Source organism: Cygnus olor, chromosome 26, assembly GCF_009769625.2.
Source record: "Cygnus olor isolate bCygOlo1 chromosome 26, bCygOlo1.pri.v2, whole genome shotgun sequence".
NCBI classification, from domain to species: domain Eukaryota; kingdom Metazoa; phylum Chordata; class Aves; order Anseriformes; family Anatidae; genus Cygnus; species Cygnus olor.
Genome location: NC_049194.1, coordinates 1,630,619 through 1,654,723, shown reverse-complemented (window position 1 = coordinate 1,654,723; position 24,105 = coordinate 1,630,619). Strand labels below are relative to the sequence as shown.

The 24,105-nt window shown below is 43.8% G+C and overlaps 2 protein-coding genes across 3 annotated transcripts in view; one reads left to right on the top strand and one right to left on the bottom strand.

Annotated features, from left to right (window-relative positions):
• Window positions 1-771, bottom strand: part of LOC121059984 (cartilage oligomeric matrix protein) — a 36,637-nt gene extending 35,866 nt beyond the window's left edge. The window contains 1 exon segment of the mRNA XM_040537250.1: window positions 633-771. The gene's annotated coding sequence lies outside the window, so the exon portion shown is untranslated.
• A 392-nt stretch (window positions 772-1,163) lies between these two features.
• UPF1 (UPF1 RNA helicase and ATPase) lies at window positions 1,164-23,142 on the top strand. 2 transcript variants are annotated; one of them, XM_040537245.1, is made up of 24 exons: window positions 1,164-1,719; window positions 7,330-7,472; window positions 7,899-7,988; window positions 8,545-8,712; window positions 9,588-9,768; window positions 10,308-10,469; window positions 11,066-11,150; window positions 11,324-11,422; window positions 11,627-11,735; window positions 12,390-12,549; window positions 12,670-12,788; window positions 13,066-13,230; window positions 13,555-13,669; window positions 13,857-14,000; window positions 14,460-14,673; window positions 14,883-15,000; window positions 16,399-16,555; window positions 17,550-17,692; window positions 18,335-18,509; window positions 19,227-19,308; window positions 19,461-19,622; window positions 19,882-20,099; window positions 20,526-20,648; window positions 20,764-23,142. In XM_040537245.1, exons 1-23 carry the CDS (start codon window positions 1,495-1,497, stop codon window positions 20,643-20,645), a joined length of 3,354 nt encoding a protein of 1,117 aa, XP_040393179.1. In that variant the 5' UTR covers window positions 1,164-1,494; the 3' UTR covers window positions 20,646-20,648; window positions 20,764-23,142. The 2 variants fall into 2 exon arrangements, with proteins under 2 accessions (XP_040393179.1, XP_040393178.1); XM_040537244.1 differs by having other exon boundaries at window positions 11,618-11,735.
• The last annotated feature ends 963 nt before the right edge of the window (window positions 23,143-24,105 follow it).

The following is a 24,105-nucleotide window of genomic DNA, read 5'->3' as shown; positions in this document are numbered from 1 at the left end:
GCTTTGCACCCTGCAGCTGCTGCCTCTGCCAGGGCCGGCAGCCAGCACAGCCCTTCTCCTCCCTGCAACCGCCCTGGGGCCCTTCGTGGAGAAGATGCTGACCACCTCAGGGCGATTGATCCGCCACCTCAGGGCGATCCACTCCCTCAGGGTGATCTGCAGCCACCTCAGGGCGATCCACAGCCACCTCGGGGCAATCTGCCACCTCAGGGTATTGATCTGCTCCCTCAGGGTGATCTGCCACCTCAGGGTGATTGATCCACTCCGTCAAGGCGATCTGCTACCTCAGGGTGATTGATCTGCTCCCTCAGGGCCATGCTGCCACCTCAGGATGATCAAACCACCACCTCAGAGTGTTCTGCTCCCTCAGGGCGATCGGCCGCCACCTCAGGGCGATGGATCCGCTCCCTCAGGGCAATCCAGTCCCTCAGGGAGATCTGCTGCCACCTCAGGGCAACTGATCCGCCACCTCAGGGTGATCCACTCCCTCAGGGCGATCGATCTGCCCCCTCAGGATGATCCACCGCCACCTCAGGGCAACTGATTCACCACCTCAGGGTGATCCACTCCGTCAGGGTGATCGATCCGCTCCCTCAGGGCGATCAGCTCCCTGAGGGCAACTGATTCACCACCTCAAGGCGATCCACTCCCTCAGGGCGATCGCTCCGCTCCCTCAGGGTGATCTGCCACCTCAGGGCGATTGATCCGCTCCCTCAGGGCGATAGATCCGCTTCCTCACAGCGATCGATCCGCTCCCACAGGTAACCCAACCCCTCAGGGAACCCTCCCCGCCCCCTCAGGGCTCCTCCGCCACCTCAGGGCGCTCGCCCCCCCCCCGCATCCCGCCCCGCCCTCCTCAGCCCGCCCCCCACCTCCACTCGAGGGCCCATTGGCCGCCAGCGCAGTCAATCACCGATCGGACCCCGCCCCCCTCCCCCCCTCCACCTCATCCTCTCCCTTTGGCGCCAACCTCCCTTTGCCCCCCCCCCCCCCCCCTTACCCCCCGCCCCCTCCCTCCAGGTGCCGCGCGCCCCCTCAGGCGGCAGCCCCGCCCCCCTCTTGCCCTCCCCAGGTGCGCGCGCGCCGCGTCCCCCCTCCCCCGGCGGGAGCGGGGCGGGGCGTGCTGGCGTCGGCCGCGCGCTGCGCGTCACCGCTCCCCGGCCTGGCCTTGGCGCGCGGCGGCGGCAGCGGCCGCTCGGCTCCGTTGGGCTCCGCTCGGCTCCTCCCGGGTCCTCCCTCTCAGGGCTCCCTCAGGGCTCCGCTCAGGCTCCCGCCGCCGTCCCCTCGCTCCCCCCCGCCGGGCTCGGCCGCCCCCGGGCCCTCCGCTGGCCGCTGGGAGCGGGCGCGGCCTGGTGCGCGCGGCGGAGCCCGCCGCTGGCGTAGCGCCGGGGCCCGGGCTGCGTGAGGTGAGGCCGGGCTGAGGTGAGGTGAGGGAGGGGGGGGGAAGCGCCGCTTCTCCTCTTCCTCCTCCTCCTCCTCCTCGCCGCCGCCGCCATGAGCGTGGAGGCGTACGGCCCCAGCTCGCAGACCCTCACCTTCCTGGACACCGAGGAGGCCGAGCTGCTCGGCGCCGACACGCAGGGCTCCGAGTTCGAGTTCACCGACTTCACCCTCCCCAGCCAGACCCAGACCCCGCCAGGGCCCGGTCAGGCCGGCCCGGGACAAGGCCAAGGCCCCCCCGGAGCGGCCCAGGGCCCGCCGGGCCCCATCGAGGCGCAGGTGAGTACCGGGGGGGGGGGGGGGGACACAACGGGGGCGGCTCCGGTACCGGGGGGGGGGTCCGGAAGGGGCGGGCGGGGCCGCCGAGGGGAAGCCCTGGGCGGCCCCCGGGGCCCGGAGCTCGGCCCCCGGCCGGGGAAGAAGAAGGGGAAGCGGCCCCTGGAGGCCGGGCCTGGCACCGAGCGCCGCTCTCCGGGGCGGAGGAGGGAGCTCCGGGCCTCCTGACAGCCGGGCGGCGCCCGCCGGTGCGGTGCCGAAGGCTCCTGGGGGGCGATTTCGGTTTCTTTTCCTCTTTAAAACCCGGTCGGAGGCAGCGTTTGGTTGCGCGAAGTTGGATGCTGCGGGAACTCAGCGCTACTCCGTTAAAAAAACGCCTTTCTTCTTGACTCCGACCACCGTGCGCTTTTAATTTATTATTTTTTTCCTCCCTGCGTTGCCACCTTTGCTGCGGTATAGTTGCTAGGCTGGTTTGTTTTGGGTTTGTATGGGAGTGACAGCTGATACGGCCTCAGACTCGTGCTCAGAGGTCCGGTTCCTCGTCGCTTAAAAGTGTTTTTCTTCTTGTAGTCTGGTGATGGTTGTGTTTAGGGTTTGACAATTCACAGAAATGAAAGGAAAGAGGCAGCTAGGGTTGTACACTCACAAGCCAGGAAGTGTTATAAATAAAAATACTACTTGTCGCTGTCCTACAACTTGACTCTACAAAAAAAAAAGTGTTCAAAAAATAAAGTCAAACTGATCTACCTTTAAAGATTATGGAATATGCTGCTAAGTTTCCTGACAGCTAACTAAATGTTTAGTCCTAGTATTAACAGTTAAACGTTTGCAAATTATCCATGTTCCAGGGCGTGAGTTTGGAAGAGTTGAAGTGCTGTAGGTAAAAGTTGTTAATCCTGAACCAAAAGTATTCAGAGTGGATTTGATTATTTTTTTTCCTTTTCCTTGCAAAAAGTGATGTACCGGGATCTGTAAATGATGCGGAAATGAGCAAATGTGAAGCAGGACAGCGTGCCCAGGCAGTGAAAACCTACAGGTGTGCAGGGCAAGGCTGAAGGTGGAATTATCCTCTCCTAGCCTTATCCCAGGACACGCTGAATGACTTTCTTATGCTTGCAAATGCTCAGCGTTCAGCCTGGACGCAGCTATAGTGGTGTGACTTGCTCTAGGTGTTTATAAAATGGAGTTAGAGATGAGACCCCGGGGGCTGTTTGTTTTATTTTGTGTTTACTTCTAGCACTAGAATTTGGGTTTGGCAAAGCAAGCCTTTTTCCCCCTTTTGAGCGTTGAAATATCAAAATTACTAAATAGTAAAATCTGTTTGTGTGTAGTCAGTGTTTGTGTATAGTTAATTGATTTTAAAAAACAGTTTAAATAAATCTTTGTGTTTTTAAAGCCTTAATGGTTGTGATCATTCCAGAACTCTCAGTAGAGTATATCTGGCCAGAAGAGGAAGAAAAACTACTCCAAAATAAGCCTTGCAAGCTAAAAGACTAGACCAGTGGATTAATTTGTCTTTTTTTGTCTAAACATGTTTGAAAAGCCTTTGAAGTAAAAGAAGAAGAAAAATCTGGAGAGCACATTCAGGTGCTAGTATGTCTGTAACCATTCCTCCTGGCAGGCAGGAGGGAAGCGTTGTGGGTTTTTTTGTGCTTCTAGGTTTCTTTGTGAACTCCTGGGGTCGTTTTGTTGGTCCTTTTCCCCTCTGGACACCTGGAGGGACACCTATTTCAGCAGAACCCTCGGAAGCATGTTGAGCGTGGTGTGCTCCTGCACCAAAGTTCAGCAAACCCCGGCTCCCTTGCTCTGTTCAGACTTGTGCCTTTCAATGGTCTCATCAGTGATAAGATCAGAACCGGAGCATGTTTAAAGATCCGGGGGGGCGACTTTGCTGCCTTGAACAATAATGTAAGCTTATTATGTTTTTTTGGCAGGGCACCTACTAAATACGTTACTTCTAAGGCCCCGAAACTTAAACTAAGCACGCATTGTTGCTTTGTTTAAATTTGTCGCTGCGATTACAGAAAAAGCTTGTATAAATATTTTTATCTCATGTTGATAAACACTGGAGGTGTAGCGTTTTACTCTTTCTCTTTGATACCTTTTTAGTGTCCTCATACTTAAAAAGATCAGTTGGGCAAGACAAAGCACAGAACTTCAGAAACATGGTTGATTTAGCCATGCTACAGGAGCTTTCTATCCCAACGTACATTTGGTAGCTTTAGAGGATGTTGTTTCCGTAGATTTTTGTCCGGTTGACAAAAGGCAGCGAGAGGTTAGCTCAGAAGCAGGTGACTGTTTTCCTCTCCTCAGAAAACTAAACTTCCCTTCTTAACAGGTGATTAAAATGAAACACAAGATGTCTTGTCTACACATTTCAAGATAAATTCTGATTTCTGCCTTATTTCTTCGCTCTCCCAGCAAGGACGCGGGTAAGATGCTAGGAAGCAGCCATGTGCTCACGCGTTGTTGATGGGCGCAGCACCTGGTGTTCATGTGTGCGAAGCTGAGTGAGAGGCTGACGGAGGCGGGGGCAGGATTTAGTTGCCAGTTCCACCAAAGCCTTTTTATCTGGGCAGATCAACTTCCTCCTTGTTGCTCGGGTCCCCACCAGGACACGCAGCGTATCCTTCGCCGTCGCGAGAGTGAATGGTGTCAGTAATACGCGCTTCCTTATTTTGAAAGAGATCAAATAAGTATAATACGTGGTAATAAGGCGCAGTAAATATGCTGTAGCTTTAATGTAGCTACAAACAACCACCAGTTGGCTATCTATGCAAATCCCAAAGTGTGTGTTTTACTAAAGCATGAGAAAAAACTGCCTTGAACTGGGACAGCGTGCCGGGGTGTCCTGCGGTTACTGCGCAGCACTGGAGCGCGCCGTCACGACCGGTCGGGCTCTTGTAACAAGAGTCCAGAATGCCTCCGTAACTCTCATTGTTCTTGCTACAGCCTGACATACCCCGCTTTAAAGTAGGGCTGCGCTGCGTGGCTCCAGCTGCGTTCACCTGTTGGCCCTGCGCTGCGATACGGTAGCCGCAGGCACCGCGAGGAGCGGCGGAGGTGCTGCTGGAACGCTGCTGCCACCGCTCCGGGGGCTCACGGACGTGGTCAGTAGAAGTCGTTGCGTAAATTGTGCCATCTGAGTTCCTGTTCTGCAGCTCGGTTCCCTGGACCTTCGCTGTTGCCTCCTGACCGGTATGTTAGAGGCCAAAAGGAACCTTTCAGAGGCTGAAAAGGAGCCAAGGAGGGCCGAGCAACTTGGCGGTAGTTTGCGAGCGCTGAAGTTTGCAGCTCGCTGGATGTAGCTGTTAAACGTGCTGTGCCAGAAGTTTCAGTCAACGCGTTTAAAATAGAGAAGCCCCCCCCCGCCCTTATACAACAGCCGACGGTGCCAGATTTTTAATAATATGCACATAGGCTAACGTGGCAGCGGGTTTTAGAACAATAGTTGAGTCACTTCCTCGTCGTGTGCCTGCCAAGGCCTCATCCTGGGCCGCTGGATGCTCCTGCGGGTATGAGCGGTCACCTCTGTGGAAGGACAGGTGGCTTGTAGGTGCTGTAGTTTCTTGTGTTTCTGCCTTCAGAAAGAAAGCTGTACAATTATGTTGCCTGCTCAGCAATCCAAGTTTTAAAAGAGCTTCTGAAAAACTGATTACATTTGTCAGCTAATGTGTGTAATACTGTGTTAGGGCTCTTCGGAAGAGACTGGCAGAAGGTGCAGCTGTGAGTGCCCGGTATTCATGCTTCCAATAAATTCAGGTTAACTTGTGGCTTTGGAATTCCACCTGGGCCGTGATCAGTTAATAAGTTATGGTCATATTTTGTATAGTGACGTGATTTAAACTGGATATTTATCTTGAAACAGCTGTGAAGGTGCTGTGAAGTTGTTTGGGTTCATTATACTTACGCTGCTGCAGTTTTTTTATTCCTTACTCCCCCTGCTTCTTTTGCACATGCTGCTGAGTGTACCTCTTGGCTCATTTGTTAGATTTCCCCAAGCCAATTCTTGGAGGTAATATCAATAAAACATTGTACTGTTTAGATAGCATAAACACACCTTGCTTCTTTTTAAGATAACAAAATAAGGGTTGTGGCGCTCAGTCCAGTCCCTTACTGCTGAGGGTGAATGTGAAGCATTGCACACTTATTTTAAAGTTAACTCTTGCAATTGTTTGTTAAATTTTAATTTAGAGTACTGAAACTAGTTTGTGTGGAACCTGGATGAGACTTTCAGCGAAGCAGGCTTGTTCTGGCTTGCTAGCTTAAATGCTAAGGCAACTACTTAAAAATATTTTAATAAAGATTAGAGCTCTTCTCATTTGGGCAGCTTATCTCCTATCAGATATTCATAACAGTGCTCTGACAACTTGCACCAGAAGTCGAAGTGCTAAAGATTTACTAAAATACTTTTAGATATTGATAGAGAAATGCCGTGAGTGACACCAGTTGGCACTATATGAAATAAGTATTTAAATGTTTGTCAGAAACAGCTGGATTTTTATGTATCTGACAGTTTTGGTCTGGTGGGGAAACCCTCCCTCAGCACTCATTCAAAATGTTTGGTTAATATTGTGCTGATTGTTGTAGTTGCTGGGGTCACTTTTCCATCTTTTTTCACTCAAAGTTAACATGGAGTAAATGGTGTGCTCATCTCTTCTCAGGTTTTAATGAGATCTTGCTATACAAGTCAAGAATCAAGTGACTGAGTCAACAAAGCTTCGGGGGGTGAGGGCTTTGGCCATCTTGGGGGTTCCTGACAGCAGCATGTTAAGTTTCCTGTGGCTGTTGGTTTGCCAAGATGCAAAAGATGGCAGAAGAATTAAACGAGAGCACCTGTGAGTCCCAAGGGGCCACGGCTGCTTTAGTCATGCTAAAATCTGTTTTGTGACGTTCACACTTTTCGATTGCTCCTTCCTGGTGGTAACAGCACTGTACTCAGTATTGCCAAAAAGGAGTTATTTTTAACATGGCTAAGACTTGGTGTGCAAAACGTGCTGACACAGCACCAAATGCTGCAGAACTTGGTGGTTCTGGCAGTTAGTGCATCAGCAGTGGAAAGAGCACACCTGTTCTGCGTGTGCTGTATTAGCACATGATCTCTCAAGTGTGGTGTTTTGAAAACTTGGGCTGCATTTGTAGTTTTAATGGAGTTTTGTGGGTTTCTTGGTTAACTTATATAGAGACACCTCTCTTTTTTAAAAAAAAAAAAAAGGATGTTGTATGATAGCTGAAACAAGTTTCAAGTAATATGATAGCGATTTTCATACCTGATGTGTTATGCAGGTATGTTTGTTTGATTCCAGATGTAATGTATGGAATCTTGTATTGCGTACGACTGTAGGGAAAAATGTAATCTGCAGAAAAGCAATTTTCTTTTATTACTAACTTTTCCTACTCATCGGTTGTCATTTAAATAAAAGGAGCTAACGAAGCAAGTATTGATTATATAAACTGGTATTATTTCAAGCTCGTACCAGCTTTTTTCTTTCGTTCTGAATTTCTCCTAAATTAGAAACAATTTTTTTCTTAGAGGAGTAGGAATTACCATTCTTGGCTTTGTTCTGGAGTATGTTTTGATTATGTAACTTAAACACTGACCTTGTCTTTCAGGTTAATGGACCCGATGGCATTCTGCAGAACGGAGCGGTGGATGATAACGTAGCTAAAACCAGCCAGCTTCTGGCAGAGCTGAACTTTGAAGAAGATGAAGAAGATACCTATTACACAAAGGATCTTCCTGTGCATGCTTGCAGGTAAGGGCTGATCTTTGCCCCAGACTTATTATTTCCAGAGGGCAGGAGCACTTGGAGTGAAAGGTGTATGCTTAGAGGATTTGGAGACTTTGAGAGCAATTTCCTTGGAGACAGCCACCTACTGGTAGGAAAATAGTGCCCTCTGGTGAGCTCGTGTGCTCTGACAGCTGTCACTTCCAGTAGGTCTTTGACCTCTCTCAAGGAATACAAAGCGAAGCAGTCTAGGAATGATAATGATGGGAAGAGTTAAAATACTTGTGACTCAGAACAGAAATTTAACTCATGTTTGGTACTTCTACCAACTCTCGTGTTTCCTAACTGTAATTTCTCCATACTTTGCACATTACTAGATAGATTAAATCTTGTATTTGTATTTTCTTATAAGCAATTTCCCAATCACTTCCTCTCCTCTCATTTTAATCCCAGTTACTGTGGTATCCATGACCCTGCCTGTGTGGTTTACTGCAACACCAGCAAGAAGTGGTTCTGCAATGGGCGTGGAAATACATCTGGCAGGTAAGTGACCGAATGATGGAAGTGATATTGACAATCTTGCTCTAAAGTGTTTGTTTTGAAGTGGCATAGTGGGTGTGACTTATGTTATCATGATAATTGAAGTCTGTGACTTGAATGTGAACCTCCAACCTCCTCTAGCTTTTCTACTGAACATACAGCTGGATCTCAGCAAAACTTGAATTACTTCTGTGGCATGAGCTTGTTGCTTCTTCCTGCATTCTGTGTTCTCACAAAGCAGTATAATTGATGTTTCTGTCCTGTGCAGCTTCAGGAAGCTGCTTCCAATCATCGATAACTTTAAAAATCCAAACAACTTTACACATTATCTGTTCTTTCATGTTCACTTTAAAGTATTCGTGCATTGAGAAACCATTGAAGCTGTTAATGTTCATCTTTGCCACGATCAAAAGAGCAAGGTCTTACTAAATGTATGCCAAAGTATGAATAGATTTTGTTCATCTTTTAGTAATGATGGAGTTGCTACGTTACGTAGAGTTAGGGCTAAATCTGGTTTTCCTATTAACTGCATATAAATGTATGTCTTCTCTGGTTTCAGCCACATTGTTAATCATCTTGTGAGAGCGAAGTGCAAAGAGGTGACTCTCCATAAAGATGGACCTCTAGGAGAGACTGTCTTGGAATGTTATAACTGCGGATGTCGTAACGTGTTTCTCCTTGGCTTTATTCCAGCTAAGGCAGACTCTGTGGTTGTTTTGCTGTGCAGGTGAGAGAATGCCTTTATTGGCATGTTTACATCAAGTCTATTGCATAATGTTATTTCTAAATGGCAATGCTTGCCTTTCACTTTCTACATAAATGCTTTATACTCTCATTTGCCACCATTTTTTCTTTAGATGAGCGTCTAGAATTAATGAAATGTATACAAATAAATAATGCAATAAGGAAACATTTTTTTGTGCTGGGCAAATGTATTAATTCTGTAGAAAAATCCTTCCATTAAGGACTGTCTCACTTTCAAGAAGTCAGGTGTTTTTCCCCTGTGTTAAACTGTTGTTTTCAGCTATGGAGAAGTAACAGATCAGGAAATTACTCTGGAGCCCTAGTGGAGTAGTGACAGAATTGCAGAACAAGTTTTTCTGTCAGCTCATAGAATAATTTGAAGATGAGAGTAAACTGGAAGCTGTTCTTTGACAGGATGTATCAGAAAACATGGTCTTGTCTGTATGGATTTTTATTAAATGCTGTCACTTGCCATGCATTTTACAGTAGGAGTGTTTTTACAGAACAGGTTCTCTCATTTGTTTAAATAACAGATGGAAGTAATCCAGGTGTTTGCTGATAAGTATGTGCATAATCTTAATGGACTTTCCAAGTGTGTCACATTAAATATTTTAGATGCTGAAATTTTCAGTTCTAGAAATGCACAAGAAATTCTACTTACGTTACCTTGCGTCCCTAATGTTGAAATAGCAAATACAGGAACTAATGAAATAGATCAGCAGGCTAGTGTTGGTTTTCTTGTAACTGAGACACCGGAGTTCTTGTAGGAACAAAACAAACATGTTCTTATCCTTCACATGGTAGATTTTCTTACACTTGTCTAACTTAATAATTTTTTTCAATGTTTTGGTTGTGCAGGCAGCCATGTGCAAGTCAGAGCAGTTTAAAGGATATTAATTGGGACAGTTCACAGTGGCAGCCTCTTATCCAAGATCGCTGTTTCCTTTCGTGGCTGGTGAAGATTCCGTCTGAGCAGGAACAGTTGAGAGCACGTCAGATTACAGCTCAGCAGATTAACAAACTGGAAGAACTTTGGAAGGTACGTGCTGCTTTTCAAATACAAGTTACGTTTCACCAAGTACTAGTTTTGTGCCTTACAAAGTAGGGACAAGACTGTTTCAGCAACTGTGCAAGGCAGGGAATGTACACAAGGTTCAAACCTTTCAGGTTTCACAAGCAGCACAACTGGAAATTGATCAGAGGATTTAGGAGATTAAAGGAGGAAAGTTTCATCCTGAGGTTCTTTTGTTCTGTCAAGTTCAACTGTCAGGCAATGTGGAAAAGCAACTTTCATTTCACCATATCGAGTCTTTCACTTGTTTCAGCTTTAATGACTAGCTAAGACTAGTTAGTTGACAATTGGTACTCAGTTACTGGTTTTCGAGAGCTTTTTCTATACATCTGTTAATGCAGATCAAACTTGACTGGATGCAGGTGAGCATGGCATAATGTCTTGGTAGCTTTAACAGGTCGTTATGCCTTTATGACTTCCTGTAGCAGTAAAATGCAGGATTATCACTTACAGTAGGGGATTGTGCTTAAAACTTTGAAACAAAACATTTGTATATTCAATTCTAGGAAAATCCATCTGCAACTCTTGAGGACTTAGAAAAGCCTGGCGTTGATGAAGAGCCACAGCATGTCCTACTCAGATATGAAGATGCTTATCAATACCAGAATATATTTGGTCCTCTAGTCAAGCTCGAGGCTGACTATGACAAGAAGCTCAAAGAGTCTCAGGTAACATGCTTGAAATATATCTGTTTGAGGGCAAATTCTGACTAGTCCTCTGGTATCAAACATCTTGTTGCTATTAATAGAAAAAAGACTTGAGTGAAATAAGCATCTTTGTCAGGGAAGGGAAAAGAGAACTCAAACAGAGGTTTTAAAGAAGTTTGAAACGCTTGAGAACTTCATCTCTTCTGCATTCAGAGTTTGTCTTCTGCAGAACCACATTCTTCTATCTTAGAACTGGTACTTGGCACCTCTTATGTTATTGTAACATGCAGTTACCTTCCTGTCAGTCAGTTTCCGGTCAAACTTGTTTTATACAGGGGGCATGTAAGCACTTCATAAGGGGCTTTTGTTTTAAAAAGGTTAACACAAGTGGTGATTGACTTATTATTAACTGCATAAGTCTTATATCAAACAGAATTAATTTCTCCAGAAGGTGTGAACTGAGTCTGTAAGAATAAATACAGGTACTTGGTTCTGTGACATTGGAACGTCACGTTTTGTATTTCTCTAGTACTTTTAAGTATTAGGACAGTGAGGATTGCAGTAGCTGGTAAACAGTTCTTTAAGAACATAATAAATTGCCTTTTCTTTCCCTTTAGACCCAAGATAACATCACAGTCAGATGGGACCTGGGCTTGAACAAGAAAAGAATTGCTTATTTCACTTTGCCAAAGACTGATTCAGGTAATGACATCTTAACTGTGTGTTTTGCCTGTTTTTATGCTGGGTAAATAACATCAGTGTTTAAAGAACTGTAATACGTGACCTGGCATATAAGATACTCCTGTAGGTTTTCTGTGTTGAAGGTGGTTGTTCATTATTGAATATTCTGAGAACATTTTTTCCTTCCTTTGTAGATATGCGTCTAATGCAAGGAGATGAGATCTGCTTGAGGTATAAAGGAGACCTGGCCCCTTTATGGAAAGGAATTGGTCATGTTATCAAAGTTCCTGATAGTATCCTTTACTTAATGTGCCTTTAGGGAGGCTTAATGGAAGGCTGAAGTCTCTCCAGGAAACCACTAAATTGTATACAAAAGTAATTTTGAAACCATTGCAATTTCTGTAGTGGGCATCTGATTTAAAAAAAAATAAAATCAAAATCGGGAAAAATAAAATTCAAATTTTTGCTATAGATTACTACTTAACGAGGTTCTACAGATTATGGTGATGAGATAGCCATTGAGCTGAGGAGCAGCGTTGGAGCCCCTGTGGAAGTTACTCATAACTTCCAAGTGGATTTTGTATGGAAATCTACTTCGTTTGACAGGTATTGAGAAAGCACTTAAACTTGGCAGATAATGGAAACAGTAGGTGTATATTGTCAGTGTTTCTCATTTTGAACCTACGGTTTGTTGCAAATACATCAAGAAAACTAAGTGGGAAGAATTATTCTCATGTTTAGTAACATTTGGAATTTAAGAAGAAAAACTGTTTTGCAGTTCAGCTTGTTAAACGCTGTCATGAAGTGCTCCCTGTTTTAATTGCTCTCCGAAACTCTGAATCATTTTAAGTAGCTGAAATCTCAAGGCAATTGAATCAGCTGTGGCATCAGTAGACTTGAGACATGTCTGTACTGCATTTTATAAGATAGGAGTTTATTTTCCTGGAGGAGATGTACTGAGTACAACTTCTCTTCAGATTTTGCACTGAAGATCTCTATTGCAAACTCTGTCAAGGGCTGGTTTCTCTGCAGATCTTTCTGGTTATATTTTGTACCACACATGTTAGGAGAAAAAAACTGTTCTTGGAATCTAATTTTTGCCTCTTAATTCTGTTAGGAAATTCTTTGCGTTGTCGTCTTTTTCCAGAGTGTGTATTTTAATTTCAGCTTGATGGCAGATTAACCTTTGTGTTGGACACTTGTAGATAGTTATGTATGAGGTCATACTGACTTTTTTTTTCTGTCCTTCCCTCATTTCAGAATGCAGAGTGCTTTGAAAACATTTGCTGTGGATGAGACTTCAGTGTCAGGGTACATCTATCACAAACTGTTAGGGCATGAGGTAGAAGATGTAATTATTAAATGTCAGTTGCCAAAGCGCTTTACAGCACAAGGACTTCCTGATCTCAACCATTCTCAGGTAACGTCATCTCCCTTTTTTACTACATGCAAAGACTATGACAAAGGATTTATGAATAAATGTTGAACAATTTTGTAACTTCCTGTGCATGGAATGCTAAATAGCATTAAAATTCTATAGGTTTATGCTGTGAAGACTGTCCTGCAGCGTCCTCTGAGCCTTATTCAGGGTCCCCCTGGTACCGGAAAAACAGTGACATCAGCTACAATCGTCTATCATCTGGCTAGACAGGGCAATGGGTAAAAACTTCTCTCTAAATCTTTATGTATGTGGTTACATCTTTAATGGTCCAAAGAATCAGATTGCATTTTTAAACATTAAGATCATTTGTACTGAACTGAAATGATTTTGTAGAACGGTATTGTTCTGGTTAGATTTGGGCTTATTTCAGAAGATAATTCTTCAGTAGCTTATTTTTAGGGAACATGTATAGTAACAGTTCTGATTCCTGTTGCAAGTCTAACAGGAAAAAGTTCATACCTCACTGAGACTTATTTTTTTGCTTATTTTTTCAAGGCCTGTGTTAGTCTGTGCTCCGAGTAATATAGCTGTAGATCAGTTGACTGAGAAGATTCATCAAACTGGACTGAAGGTGGTCCGTCTGTGTGCTAAAAGTCGTGAGGCAATTGACTCTCCTGTGTCCTTCTTGGCATTGCATAACCAGATCAGAAACATGGATAGGTAAGGAATTGTTGGGGACAGAGGAGAAGAAACAACAACAAAAAGCAAAAACAAACAAAAATCACAAGCTCAAGTGTTGTGAGGGACACAGTTGTTTAACTGTAACAGTGACAATGTTTCCCTGATGTGATAACTTTTGGTTCTGTACACGTGTGTCACTTTTAATTTGAAAATAATTGTTTGGTTTCTGTGGCAATATATAAAGGACTTCATTGTGAGCTTGTGTAGTGCTGCAAGAAGTGGTACGTCAAAATCTAAAATGTTGCACTGTAATCCTAAGTTGTTTTTAATTAGGCTATAAAGCAAAATTCCTGTTCTTTGCAGCATGCCAGAGCTTCAGAAACTGCAGCAGCTTAAAGATGAAACTGGAGAACTGTCATCTGCTGATGAGAAGCGCTACCGTGCACTAAAACGAACAGCAGAACGTGAATTACTTATGGTAAAGTTCAATCAGATCTAGTAGTTTATACTTCTGCCTTTTCCCACTGGAATTTTAGCTGCAATTTGTTGGTGGAGACCAGAGTACAATTTAACTTCTTGGGAGGTTCCTTTTAAGTACTATTCCATGGGGAAGAATTATCTGTTGATATCCTACTTGATTAATTTAAGTTGCATTTCTGTCTCAGAATGCAGATGTGATCTGTTGCACTTGCGTGGGAGCTGGTGATCCAAGGCTTGCAAAGATGCAGTTCCGCTCCATTCTGATTGATGAAAGCACCCAGGCTACTGAGCCAGAGTGCATGGTGCCGGTTGTCCTGGGAGCGAAACAGGTAGGAGCCACTGGATTTCATTAAAGAAAATTGGTTTTATGAACAGGTAAAGACTACGCTTACAGTTTAGGCATGTAGGCTTACAAAATCCAACCCTCTCAGGGAAGACTCTTGAATACTGTTGTCTGTAAGTGACTTTTATGTTGTGCTAGTTATATTAGTTACATCTATTTCTGTGGCAAAATCTTTGTCTAGAACATATTGGTCTTGTTGAAACAATCTGGAGACTGAACAAGATTTTATTCTAAAATGATCAGTAGTATGGCTGAATAGTTAGTTGACACTAAAGGTTTATAAGCCTTAAATTAAATACGAATCTAATTACAAGTCAGACTGATTAGTTCCAAATATATTTTAGAGATGGCCATTTCTGTCACTTCTAGCTATTGGGCAGGTTTCAGAAAATATAAGCTTAGATATCTACATTTTTGCCACTGATGACATTTTTCTTTTCCACAGCTTATTCTTGTAGGTGACCACTGCCAGCTTGGTCCTGTTGTGATGTGTAAAAAAGCTGCGAAGGCTGGCCTATCTCAGTCTCTCTTCGAGAGGCTCGTGGTGCTGGGGATTCGCCCGATTCGCCTGCAAGTGCAGTATCGCATGCATCCTGCACTTAGTGCTTTTCCATCCAATATCTTCTATGAGGGTTCACTCCAGAATGGTGTTACTGCAGGTAAGAGTGGCACTCCTGCAGAGATTATTTTCTCTTCAAGTCATTAAGGATCAAAGGAAAGATTCTTTCATCTAGATGAGTTTTTAAACGCATTCCCTTAGAAAGGGAATTGCCCCTGCACTTACATTTTTAAGTCTTGAAGATGCTTTGATGTAAGTGTTCTTTCTAGTAAAGTAGTGCTAACTTTCTACTATTTTGGTGCTTTTCAGCTGACCGTGTGAAAAAAGGATTTGATTTCCAGTGGCCGCAGCCAGATAAGCCCATGTTTTTCTATGTTACGCAAGGACAGGAAGAAATTGCCAGCTCGGGCACCTCTTACTTAAACAGGTAAAAGTCAACACTGAGATATAAACTTACTTAAAAATACTTTGTCCCAAGTATTTCAAGTGTAAGGGAGATTGTAAATGAGTAACGATGAAGTCAAAGGGAAGTAGAATATACGGTTCCAAACCAAACATATAAGCATTTCTCTATCTTACGGACTTTGTTGCAGAGACTTTGTAATATTTTACATTAACCAGAACTTGTGGTACGTTGCCACATAAATAAAGGCAAAACGCCTAAATAAAGGCTTATATTTTAGATGAAGTTACTTGTTTCCATGGAAGTGGTACCTCTATTTTAAACTAGCCAGCCCGTAGATCTCAAATGTATCCCAGCACACAATACAGTACTTCAGTGCTATTGATTGTTGTATTCTGCACTCCTCCTCCTAAATTAATAAAATGCTGCTTCCTGTTAACAACTATGATTAAAATTGCTTGTGTGCTTTTTAATAAAAGCTGTCATCACGGATAGTGCAGGTTGGCTGGGTTGCCTGCCTTTTAGAGTTGATTTGCCCTAGGCTCCCTTTATAGTAAGCGAATAGAGAAAGGCGGCTCCAGTGGGAGCAGTTCAGATCTTAAGTGGGTTTGGATTGTTCTCCAGAGGTACGTGTTTTCCCTCGCTGATAGTATAAGGAGCATGGGGCAGTTAATGCCTAATGCAAGTGGGATGAATTTTGGCCAGGAAGCAAACTGACTGCATTTGCAACAGGAAATGTTGGTCCAGTCCCCTTTCAATGCCTGAATTCCAGTAACTCCAGAAGCTGATGCCTAACTTGTAGATTATGGAAGGGAATAAGGTAGCACAAGAGAAGGGTGGAGAGATGGGAATTTCATTTTCTTATCCTTTTTTTCTGTATGTTCCAACCTTTTTCAAACAGCGAGCTTAAAACACTTTGTTTCTTTGGGTTGTATGCATTCGTTCGTGTGCCTGGAAGGAAAACCAGACCAACTTGCAAAAAATATCTACTGTGATATTTTTAATCTCAGTCAGTTTCACGAACAGCATGTGCAAGACTACTGAACACAGCAAGCCAGATTGTGCACAAACAAATGGCACAATAGTTGGCTGACAGGGACATTGGCATTAAAAACATTCTATATTTAAAACTTTAAGATAAAGCAACTGAAGGATCTGTTCATACGGCAGGCTGGAACATTTTAATGATCTCAAAGTACACATGTACATTTAACTCTGCTGAAAAGTTACGTTTCAGAGTGGTGGCCTACCTGAGTTTTGCTATTCCAGGAAGCCTAGTTGAGTAATTCTGAGACATAAGTAGCCTTTCTAACAAAAGGCTAGCATAGCATACATGTTCAAGTTTTCTAAACGCATTAATTGAAAATAATTAGACCTAATGCCTTAATTTTCCTTAGATAAACAAATCCTTTTTTTCCGTAGGACTGAAGCTGCCAATGTAGAGAAGATAACTACAAAGCTATTGAAAGCTGGTGCCAAACCGGATCAGATTGGCATTATTACTCCTTATGAAGGTCAAAGATCCTATCTGGTGCAGTACATGCAATTCAGTGGTTCCTTGCATACAAAACTCTACCAGGTATGGAGTCATTAGACAAACGAGAGAATCTTTGGATGCAGAAAAATCAGATATTATGAAATTCTCATTTTTAGTCTGGCTTCTTAGGCACCAGTCTATTTATTCTTTAGTAACTTCTGAGCATTTTAGTTGATCTTAGTTAAATTAGACCAAGGGAAAGTAGTTTAGCAGGCAGCAAATGCCGGTAAGTTTCAGAAGAACAGTTTGCCAGATAAAGGAGGAAGCCCTGTTAAGTTCTGTTGAAAGGAAAGCTTCAACAAGTCCGTCCCTTGAGGACTCATTGAGGCACAAAAGGGAAAGGTCACTGCTGCTTGGGCTGTGGAAAAGTTTTAGTCAGTTTGTGTCTTAGATAAAAGCATCTCAAACCAAGAGACATGCAGGAAACCAAGCTCTATAAATTCTGGTGGTCATACTATTTATTTGCTTAAGAATACGTCCTCCCATCAGTGCACCTCATCTACCAAACACTAAAACTTGTTGCTACAAACAAGACGGTTGTACGTTTAATATAGTGTGTTTTGCAATATTGAAAATTTGGGCAGTGTTTTCACTGAAGGAAAACTTGGTGGAAATACTTCTGCTCCTGCCAGGAATGATCTGTCCCTCTTCTTCAGGTTTCTTAATAGCTGGGAGCAGCAGTGCTAATCTGGAGCTGTATTACTACGAGGTTTTGGAACAGGCAGATTCTGGCAACATAGCTAGAAAAGGGATGCTTTCTGTAGTGCAAATGCCAGCTGGGGGGAAATATGAGAACTGTAAAGCTATAAAGCTTAAAAACATAAAAGTAATTTGCCCTAAACTTAAGACTGTCTGTTCTCTTTTAGGGAAACTATTTAGTGACCAGTGGAATTATCAAATCAGCATGAGGAAAATAACATATTTCCCCAAACGATGGGAACTGCTAGTGTGCAGCCAACACATTTTGTAATACCTGTTGGTAGTACAACTGTTAGGCACTGTGCTTCTGTGATTTACGTGTTTTCCTCTGTTTCAGGAAGTAGAAATTGCGAGTGTGGATGCCTTCCAAGGAAGAGAGAAGGACTTTATTATCCTTTCTTGTGTGAGGGCCAACGAACACCAAGGAATAGGATTTCTGAATGACCCCAGGCGTCTTAATGTGGCTCTAACAAGAGCAAGGTAAAGTAACATTGGACAAATTTTGCCTATTTTATAGACAGGCTAACAAAAGATCTGTGTTTTGCGGGTGGCAGGCCCATTCCCCAGCCCGACTGCTTTAAGGAAGCTGTGGATGATTCCCCCGTTCTCTTAAAGTACTTTCAATTTAACGGGTTCCCATTTGGTATTGGTAGTCTGTAGAAACCAGCATGTTCTTCCTCTTTGCCTGCAGGACAGAAATCTTCCCTTCAACTACTTCTTTATCCCTCTCAGCAACAATTTTTACCATTTTGCTGTTCTTAAAATGGATTTGAGAAGAGTAGTTTGTGTGAAGTCAACGCTGCCTTGGTTGGCTTCCTTGGTGTCTGCAGAGTTCTAGAGCAGTGTAATGTGGTTGGTTGAGTCCTTTGACATGTTTGGCAAGCCTGCAAAGGGAAGCTTGTGATTATTGAGAAATTGGCTGCAGCAATCTCCTTTCAAGTGTTTTGTCATACTACAGAAGTCTTCTGCTGTAAACAAAATGGTTACATCAGGGTCTCCTACACCTACCATCGTGGGCTTCTTTAAGGTGCCTTGATTTACTGCTGTTCCAACCTGGTTATGGCATGGCTAATCTTAGGTTATGGCTAATCTTAGTTTCTGTGTTTGTCTGCTGTTCTGTAGGTATGGAGTAATTATTGTTGGGAACCCAAAAGCGCTGTCCAAACAACCACTTTGGAATCACCTGCTGAATTATTACAAGGAGCAGAAAGTTCTAGTGGAGGGACCACTGAATAACCTCCGGGAAAGCCTTATGCAGTTCAGCAAGCCCCGAAAACTCGTCAATACTATCAACCCAGTAAGTTTACCCCTCTCTCTCGGATGTCTGTGGCATGATGCAATTGGGGGTTGATCGATCAATTTTGGATGGAATGAACAGTCACCTGCATACCCTCACACACCCACATCTTTCCATTTTTGTTGTGTTGTTAGTGGACTGTGGCCAAGTAAGCTGCAGTTTAAGTTGAACAGTTGTAGAAAAGGCCTTTTTGGTGGTGTTGTCTTTATTCTCTGCAAAATTTTATGTAGGGGTAACTTCTGAGGCGCATAGAACATCAAATAATCCTTGTGTGTAGAAATAACAAGCTCATCAGGCAGGCGTTCTTGAAAGTCCTTAGGTACAGTGCTGCTAAGCTGAGAATTATCTTAGTTGTTTAATGTAAGATAAGTAGTTGTTTTGGGGAAGGGGGAAAAGAAGCTTGTCAGCCATCACAAAGACAGTGGTAGAAATAGATCAAGGGAAAACTTTTATCAGAACCTCAAAATAGACTTGAAAATTCATCAAATATTTCAGTTTTAAATAGGCTGTCTGTAAAGGCATTTTTTCTAGTTGTCACCATGTGGTTGGAATAAAAGTTGGATGTTTTCCATGTATTAGAAATAGCTTTCCTCAGATAACGTATACTAGATAAACACTGTGGAGTTTCTACTGAATTCTTACTCGAAATAACTTGCAGAAGTTGCAGTGCAAAGTTGTCTGTGCAAAAGCTTTGTCTAACTGCTGTCATGCTTTCAGGGTGCCCGTTTCATGACTACTGCCATGTATGATGCACGTGAAGCTATTATTCCAGGATCTGTCTATGACCGGAGCAGTCAAGGTAAAGAAGCTGTCAAAATTAACACCCTTGCAGATCTTATAAATCAGTTCGTGACGTAAGATATCTTACTTCAAACATGGAAGTGTTGGAAGAGCCACTACCAACCCATTCAGGATGCTTGAAATCATTGTGGCTTTTCCTCCCCTCCCCAGGGCGCCCATCCAACATGTACTTCCAAACCCACGACCAGATCGGGATGATTAGTGCCGGCCCCAGCCATGTCACTGCTATGAACATTCCTATCCCTTTCAACCTCGTGATGCCACCGATGCCGCCACCGGGATACTTTGGCCAGGCTAACGGACCAGCTGCAGGTACAGGGGGCAAGGATGAAACGGTGCAAAAGCCACGTTTTAGGTGTGAAGTGGGATAACGTTTTCTGTTACTCTTCCGAGAATAAGTGATGTGATTTATTACTAAATCTCAGTTGTATTGATTTCTCTGCACCTACTACATTGAGTACATATAAAGTGTTGCCTCTTGTGAGTCATCAAGACTTTATAGAACAGTTAATTCTCACGCTCTTGTGTCTGCGAAACTTCTCACTCTTGGTCGGGATAAATGCTTTTCCAGGACGTGGGGCGCCAAAAGGAAAGACTGGTCGTGGTGGGCGCCAGAAAAATCGTTTTGGGATTCCTGGAACTAGTCAGTCAAACCTTCCAAATAGTCAAGCGAGCCAAGATGTGGTGTCCCAGCCTTTCTCCCAGGGTCCACTGACTCAGGGGTATATCTCCATGAGTCAGCCATCACAGATGAGTCAGCCTGGGCTCTCCCAACCAGAATTATCACAGGTAAGCAGAATTTGATGCATAGTCTGCCCTTTCTCCTGGGTTTTATGTCCGTGGTGTGTGCGCGCGCACATCCTCGTTTCCTAGAATTGAGGAAAGTGGGAGCTAAAACATTTTCAGTGACTCAGCCCCACCATTTCATACCCCCTCCACTCAGTGGACTTCCTACATATGCAGCACGTCATTCTTCTGCCCAAGTATATATAATTTCAGCTTGAGCCTTAACTTTGAACTGCTAGCTTGTTCAACAGCTCGCTACTGCAAAAACTCTTTGTAGTAATTCTGCAGCAAACCGGGGTCAACTTTAAAAAGCAAAGAAAAAACAAATCTCAGACTTCCTTTAATGTTGGCTGCCAGATACCCTGCTGTGTAAGGGAGCACTTGAGCTTGATGATGAGTTAGAGGCTTAACAAACACTCTCATTTTCAGGACAGTTACCTTGGTGATGAGTTTAAATCTCAGATTGACGTGGCGCTGTCACAGGACTCTACTTACCAGGGTGAACGTGCATATCAACATGGCGGAGTGACGGGACTGTCACAGTATTAGAGTGTAAGGCACTCGAGGTTCACTCCTCTGCTTCTTACTCCCTGATTTATGCTCATGAAAGCAGTGTTTGTCTTGTGGCGTCTGTCATGCAACTGTCGTTTTGCTTTCTTGCTTTCAGGTTGAGGAAGAAGAGCTAAGCTTGTGTGGAGCTTAGTTCATCAGCATTTTATTCTGGGTAATAAAAAAAATAAAATAAAATGGATACCTGTTTTCCACTGCTAAAACTGAAGCACCACTGTGTGAGAGCAACAGGAGAAAGAAACCAAGCAACGGAGAGGAGAGAGAGAGAAAAGGAGCGCGCGCGAGAGAGCCCACTGCTAGCTCACTGAGACAAGGAGACTGACCGGAGAGGAGAGAGAGCACCGAAGGACTGGCTGGCGCCTCACTGGGAAGGCAACTCACCCTGAAATGAGTGGTCAGCTGAGTCCCTGCTCCCCCAGTCAACCAAGCTCGAGAGAAGGGCCTTAAGCAGGTTTCACTTCATTCCATACTTCTCTTTGCGAGCAGGGCATTACTTTTCAGAGCAGACGGGGAGAGGAAAACCCTCATCTCAGAGTTGTTCTCATTTTAAAGGGGTACTATATTTTAGCAGTAACTGTTTACATTTTAGAAGCAGAGTATCTGAGAGAGTTCCTGACTAAGTGACAGCAAGCCAAGCAGAAATCCAGCGGAACATAGCTGATGCTCAACTCTGAGATGGAGGTTTTGTTGTCCAACACTGGCTCTGAAATCCTAGTGTCATCGTGTCGCCCACATTCTGAACGGGTCTTTCGTGACAAGGTGGTTTTAAAGAGATGCTTTCAAAGGAGCACTGAATTTTTAGAAGTTTGTCTCTGAATATCTTAGTGGTGGACCTGGGAGATCCTTGTTCTGAGAAGCTTACAAAAAGTTTAAAACTAAATTAGAGCACCAACCTTGAGAACTTTCAGTGTGATTTAAAGTTGCAGCAATCAGCCTCTTCTTCCTACATTGGATAGCAGTTAGAGTGGAAGGAGCCTGCGCGCTCGAGCAGGAGGAGGGTTTCAAAGTGTTTTCTGTATGCTTTAATTGGCTACTGTCTGGACTCTACTCTGTGAAAAACAAGCCTTTCTGTAAGATGAACTTTGCGCTTGAAAGGGGATGGGTTCCTGTGCCCTTCGGCCCTGGAGGAAAAGATGCTAACAGGCCTGCTTTACTCGCTCCCTCAGATGTGGGGAAGAAGTAGTGGAAACTGGGGATTATATTGGTTCTGAAGTAAAGACTCTACAATGTTACCGAAGCAGGTTGGAAAAATGGACAAAGCAGGCAGTTGTTGGAAGGTGGCCTCTGATAGATGGGTATAATTAGAGATAATGGGTTAGGCTTTTGTGTGGCTTCTTCGGTGATTAATGCAGATATAGCTGAAAGATTCAGGTGTTGAAAAACAAACCCGGAGCCTATTTTTCAGGTAGCGCACACGGCTGTGCCATCAGTGCTGGCTTGAGAAATAGCTGGAAGTCAAAACTGAAAACAGCACATAAGAGAAGCCATCCAATTTCTAAGTTGTACCCATGTCTTAAATAAGTCATATGGGAACACTGGGAGCATTTTATTTGTGTCTAAACCTTTTTAGAAACAGCGCAGAGAATTGAAATTCCTACAGACCCATTTTTATTGGATCCCTAAATTAGACTAACCTCTACCTCCTAATTGGCAAAGATCAGTAGAGTGTGATTCACTAACCTAGGTGTTTTTAAAGTTTGCATTCAGTTAGCTTTATACTCAAAGGGCTCCAAGTGTTTCTAGTCTTTTTTTGGGGGAACTCAAAATACCTCTCATATGAATGTACTTAAATGATGTAAAACCCACTTTTTGTAACTGGGGGGAAAGCCCTTTCATTACTGTCCTTTCTGTAGAGTGTTGACCCGCTTTCATAACCTGTATTTGCTGTAGTTTTTCAAGAGTGTCTCTCCCCCAGTACAGACCTGGTGTAGCATACCCACAAACCGTGAGTAGCGTGCACATAAAATGGAACAGGTGTTCAAAATTTTTGTTCGGTCCTGCAGCGAACGTAGTTCGAGAACTGCAAAATAAACTAAACTTTCCAGAAACGAAAACCATTCTTTTCTCATAAAAAGCCTCCAGCGTTTAGACTTCTAAAATGTGAAAGAATGGAGACACAGGCCACCTTCCTTCCTTGTAAGATGGACTGTTTTATTTATTAACATTGCCGAAGGGCTTTTTAATTTTTTTTTCCTTCTGTAGGCTGCGTAGTTGCATAGACTTTTCAGATAGGTTTAAGCTGTAACCCTCTGTGCAATGCAATCCATTGAGTAATGTAACCCCCTCCTCTCCCCTCACCCCATTTATTTCACTGATGAGAATGCCTGCCTCTGCTTTGTGCTGTTTTTTTTTCCTTTGTAGCAGTTATTCTGAGTTTTATAAATCCAGACATCAGTGCTAGCACGGTGTTACTCTTTTTTGATTTTGTCTCAGTTTGTTTTAAACCTGTTTGTCATCAATAAAATATTAATAAACAGCTCTTGCATTCAAGGTGGCCCCTAACTTTCAATGATGAAACCATGCAACATTCATTAAAACTTAGTCTGATTGTATAAATTTCAAGTTTATTACTGTTTTTTTAAACACAGACTAGTACAAAAGTGTGGTGTGGGCACAGCGTACATGGGTAAGCAAATGAACTGTGAAAACTCTATTTAAGTTTCCTACCTCCCTTCCCTCCTCTGGCTCAAATGCGAACGCTACACCCCTGTGTGCCTGTGCAGGGTGTGACAACGTGCAGGCTTGGGAGGTGACAAGTCCAGCCTGAAGATCTCCTACCTCGTGCTTCCCCTTCTGGTGGCACTTACACGTTACTCACATCAAAGCTCAGCCTGGCTCCCGTAGCTGAGCGTTTCTGTTTCTTAGCACAAATACAAAAAACTTTGTTTTTTTGTGACTCCTGCCCAGCTCACATAGGGAAGAAACGGTTCCTGCTGGCTTTACTAGAGCAAGTAAAGTCCCATGTTAACCTCTTAAAACATTTGTGTCTGACCTTGCTACCAACAAAGCTCTGGTTCAGCTGCTGGATTAAGGGGCTGGGCTGACCCTGGTGCTTGCTGCTAGTCTGTGGGGAAGTTGAGACACGCACTTGGACAGGAAAATGTTAGCATGCTACAGCACTAATTATATCAACCTACTCCAGTCTTGGTCTTCAGCTACAGGTTTCAGGTGTGTTTTAAAACACTGTCACAGGGACAGGAGGACATTTCCTCTGCAAACTAAACAGTGGTTAAACCTTTAGTGCTTCCCGGGAGGGAGAAGGCCCAGCTTAGCCTGGTAATACTTCATCAGACCTTGAAGACAATACAACAGAGGTACCAAAAAGAATAATTAAAAAAAAAAAATCCATGCTACACTGTCAGGCTCATATTTAAAAAAGTAAAATTAAAAAATATATATATTCAAGTCTAACTCAGATTCCTTGTGTGTCCCCACTCCA

Bases quoted from the DNA above. Each gene is read 5' to 3' on its own strand.
- UPF1 (XM_040537244.1), top strand. From the start codon at position 1,495: ATGAGCGTGGAGGCGTACGGCCCCAGCTCGCAGACCCTCACCTTCCTG. The intron at 14,001-14,459 runs GTAGGAGCCACT...TCTTTTCCACAG, and splicing joins TTGTCCTGGGAGCGAAACAG to CTTATTCTTGTAGGTGACCA. The intron at 15,001-16,398 runs GTAAAAGTCAAC...TTTTTTCCGTAG, and splicing joins GGCACCTCTTACTTAAACAG to GACTGAAGCTGCCAATGTAG.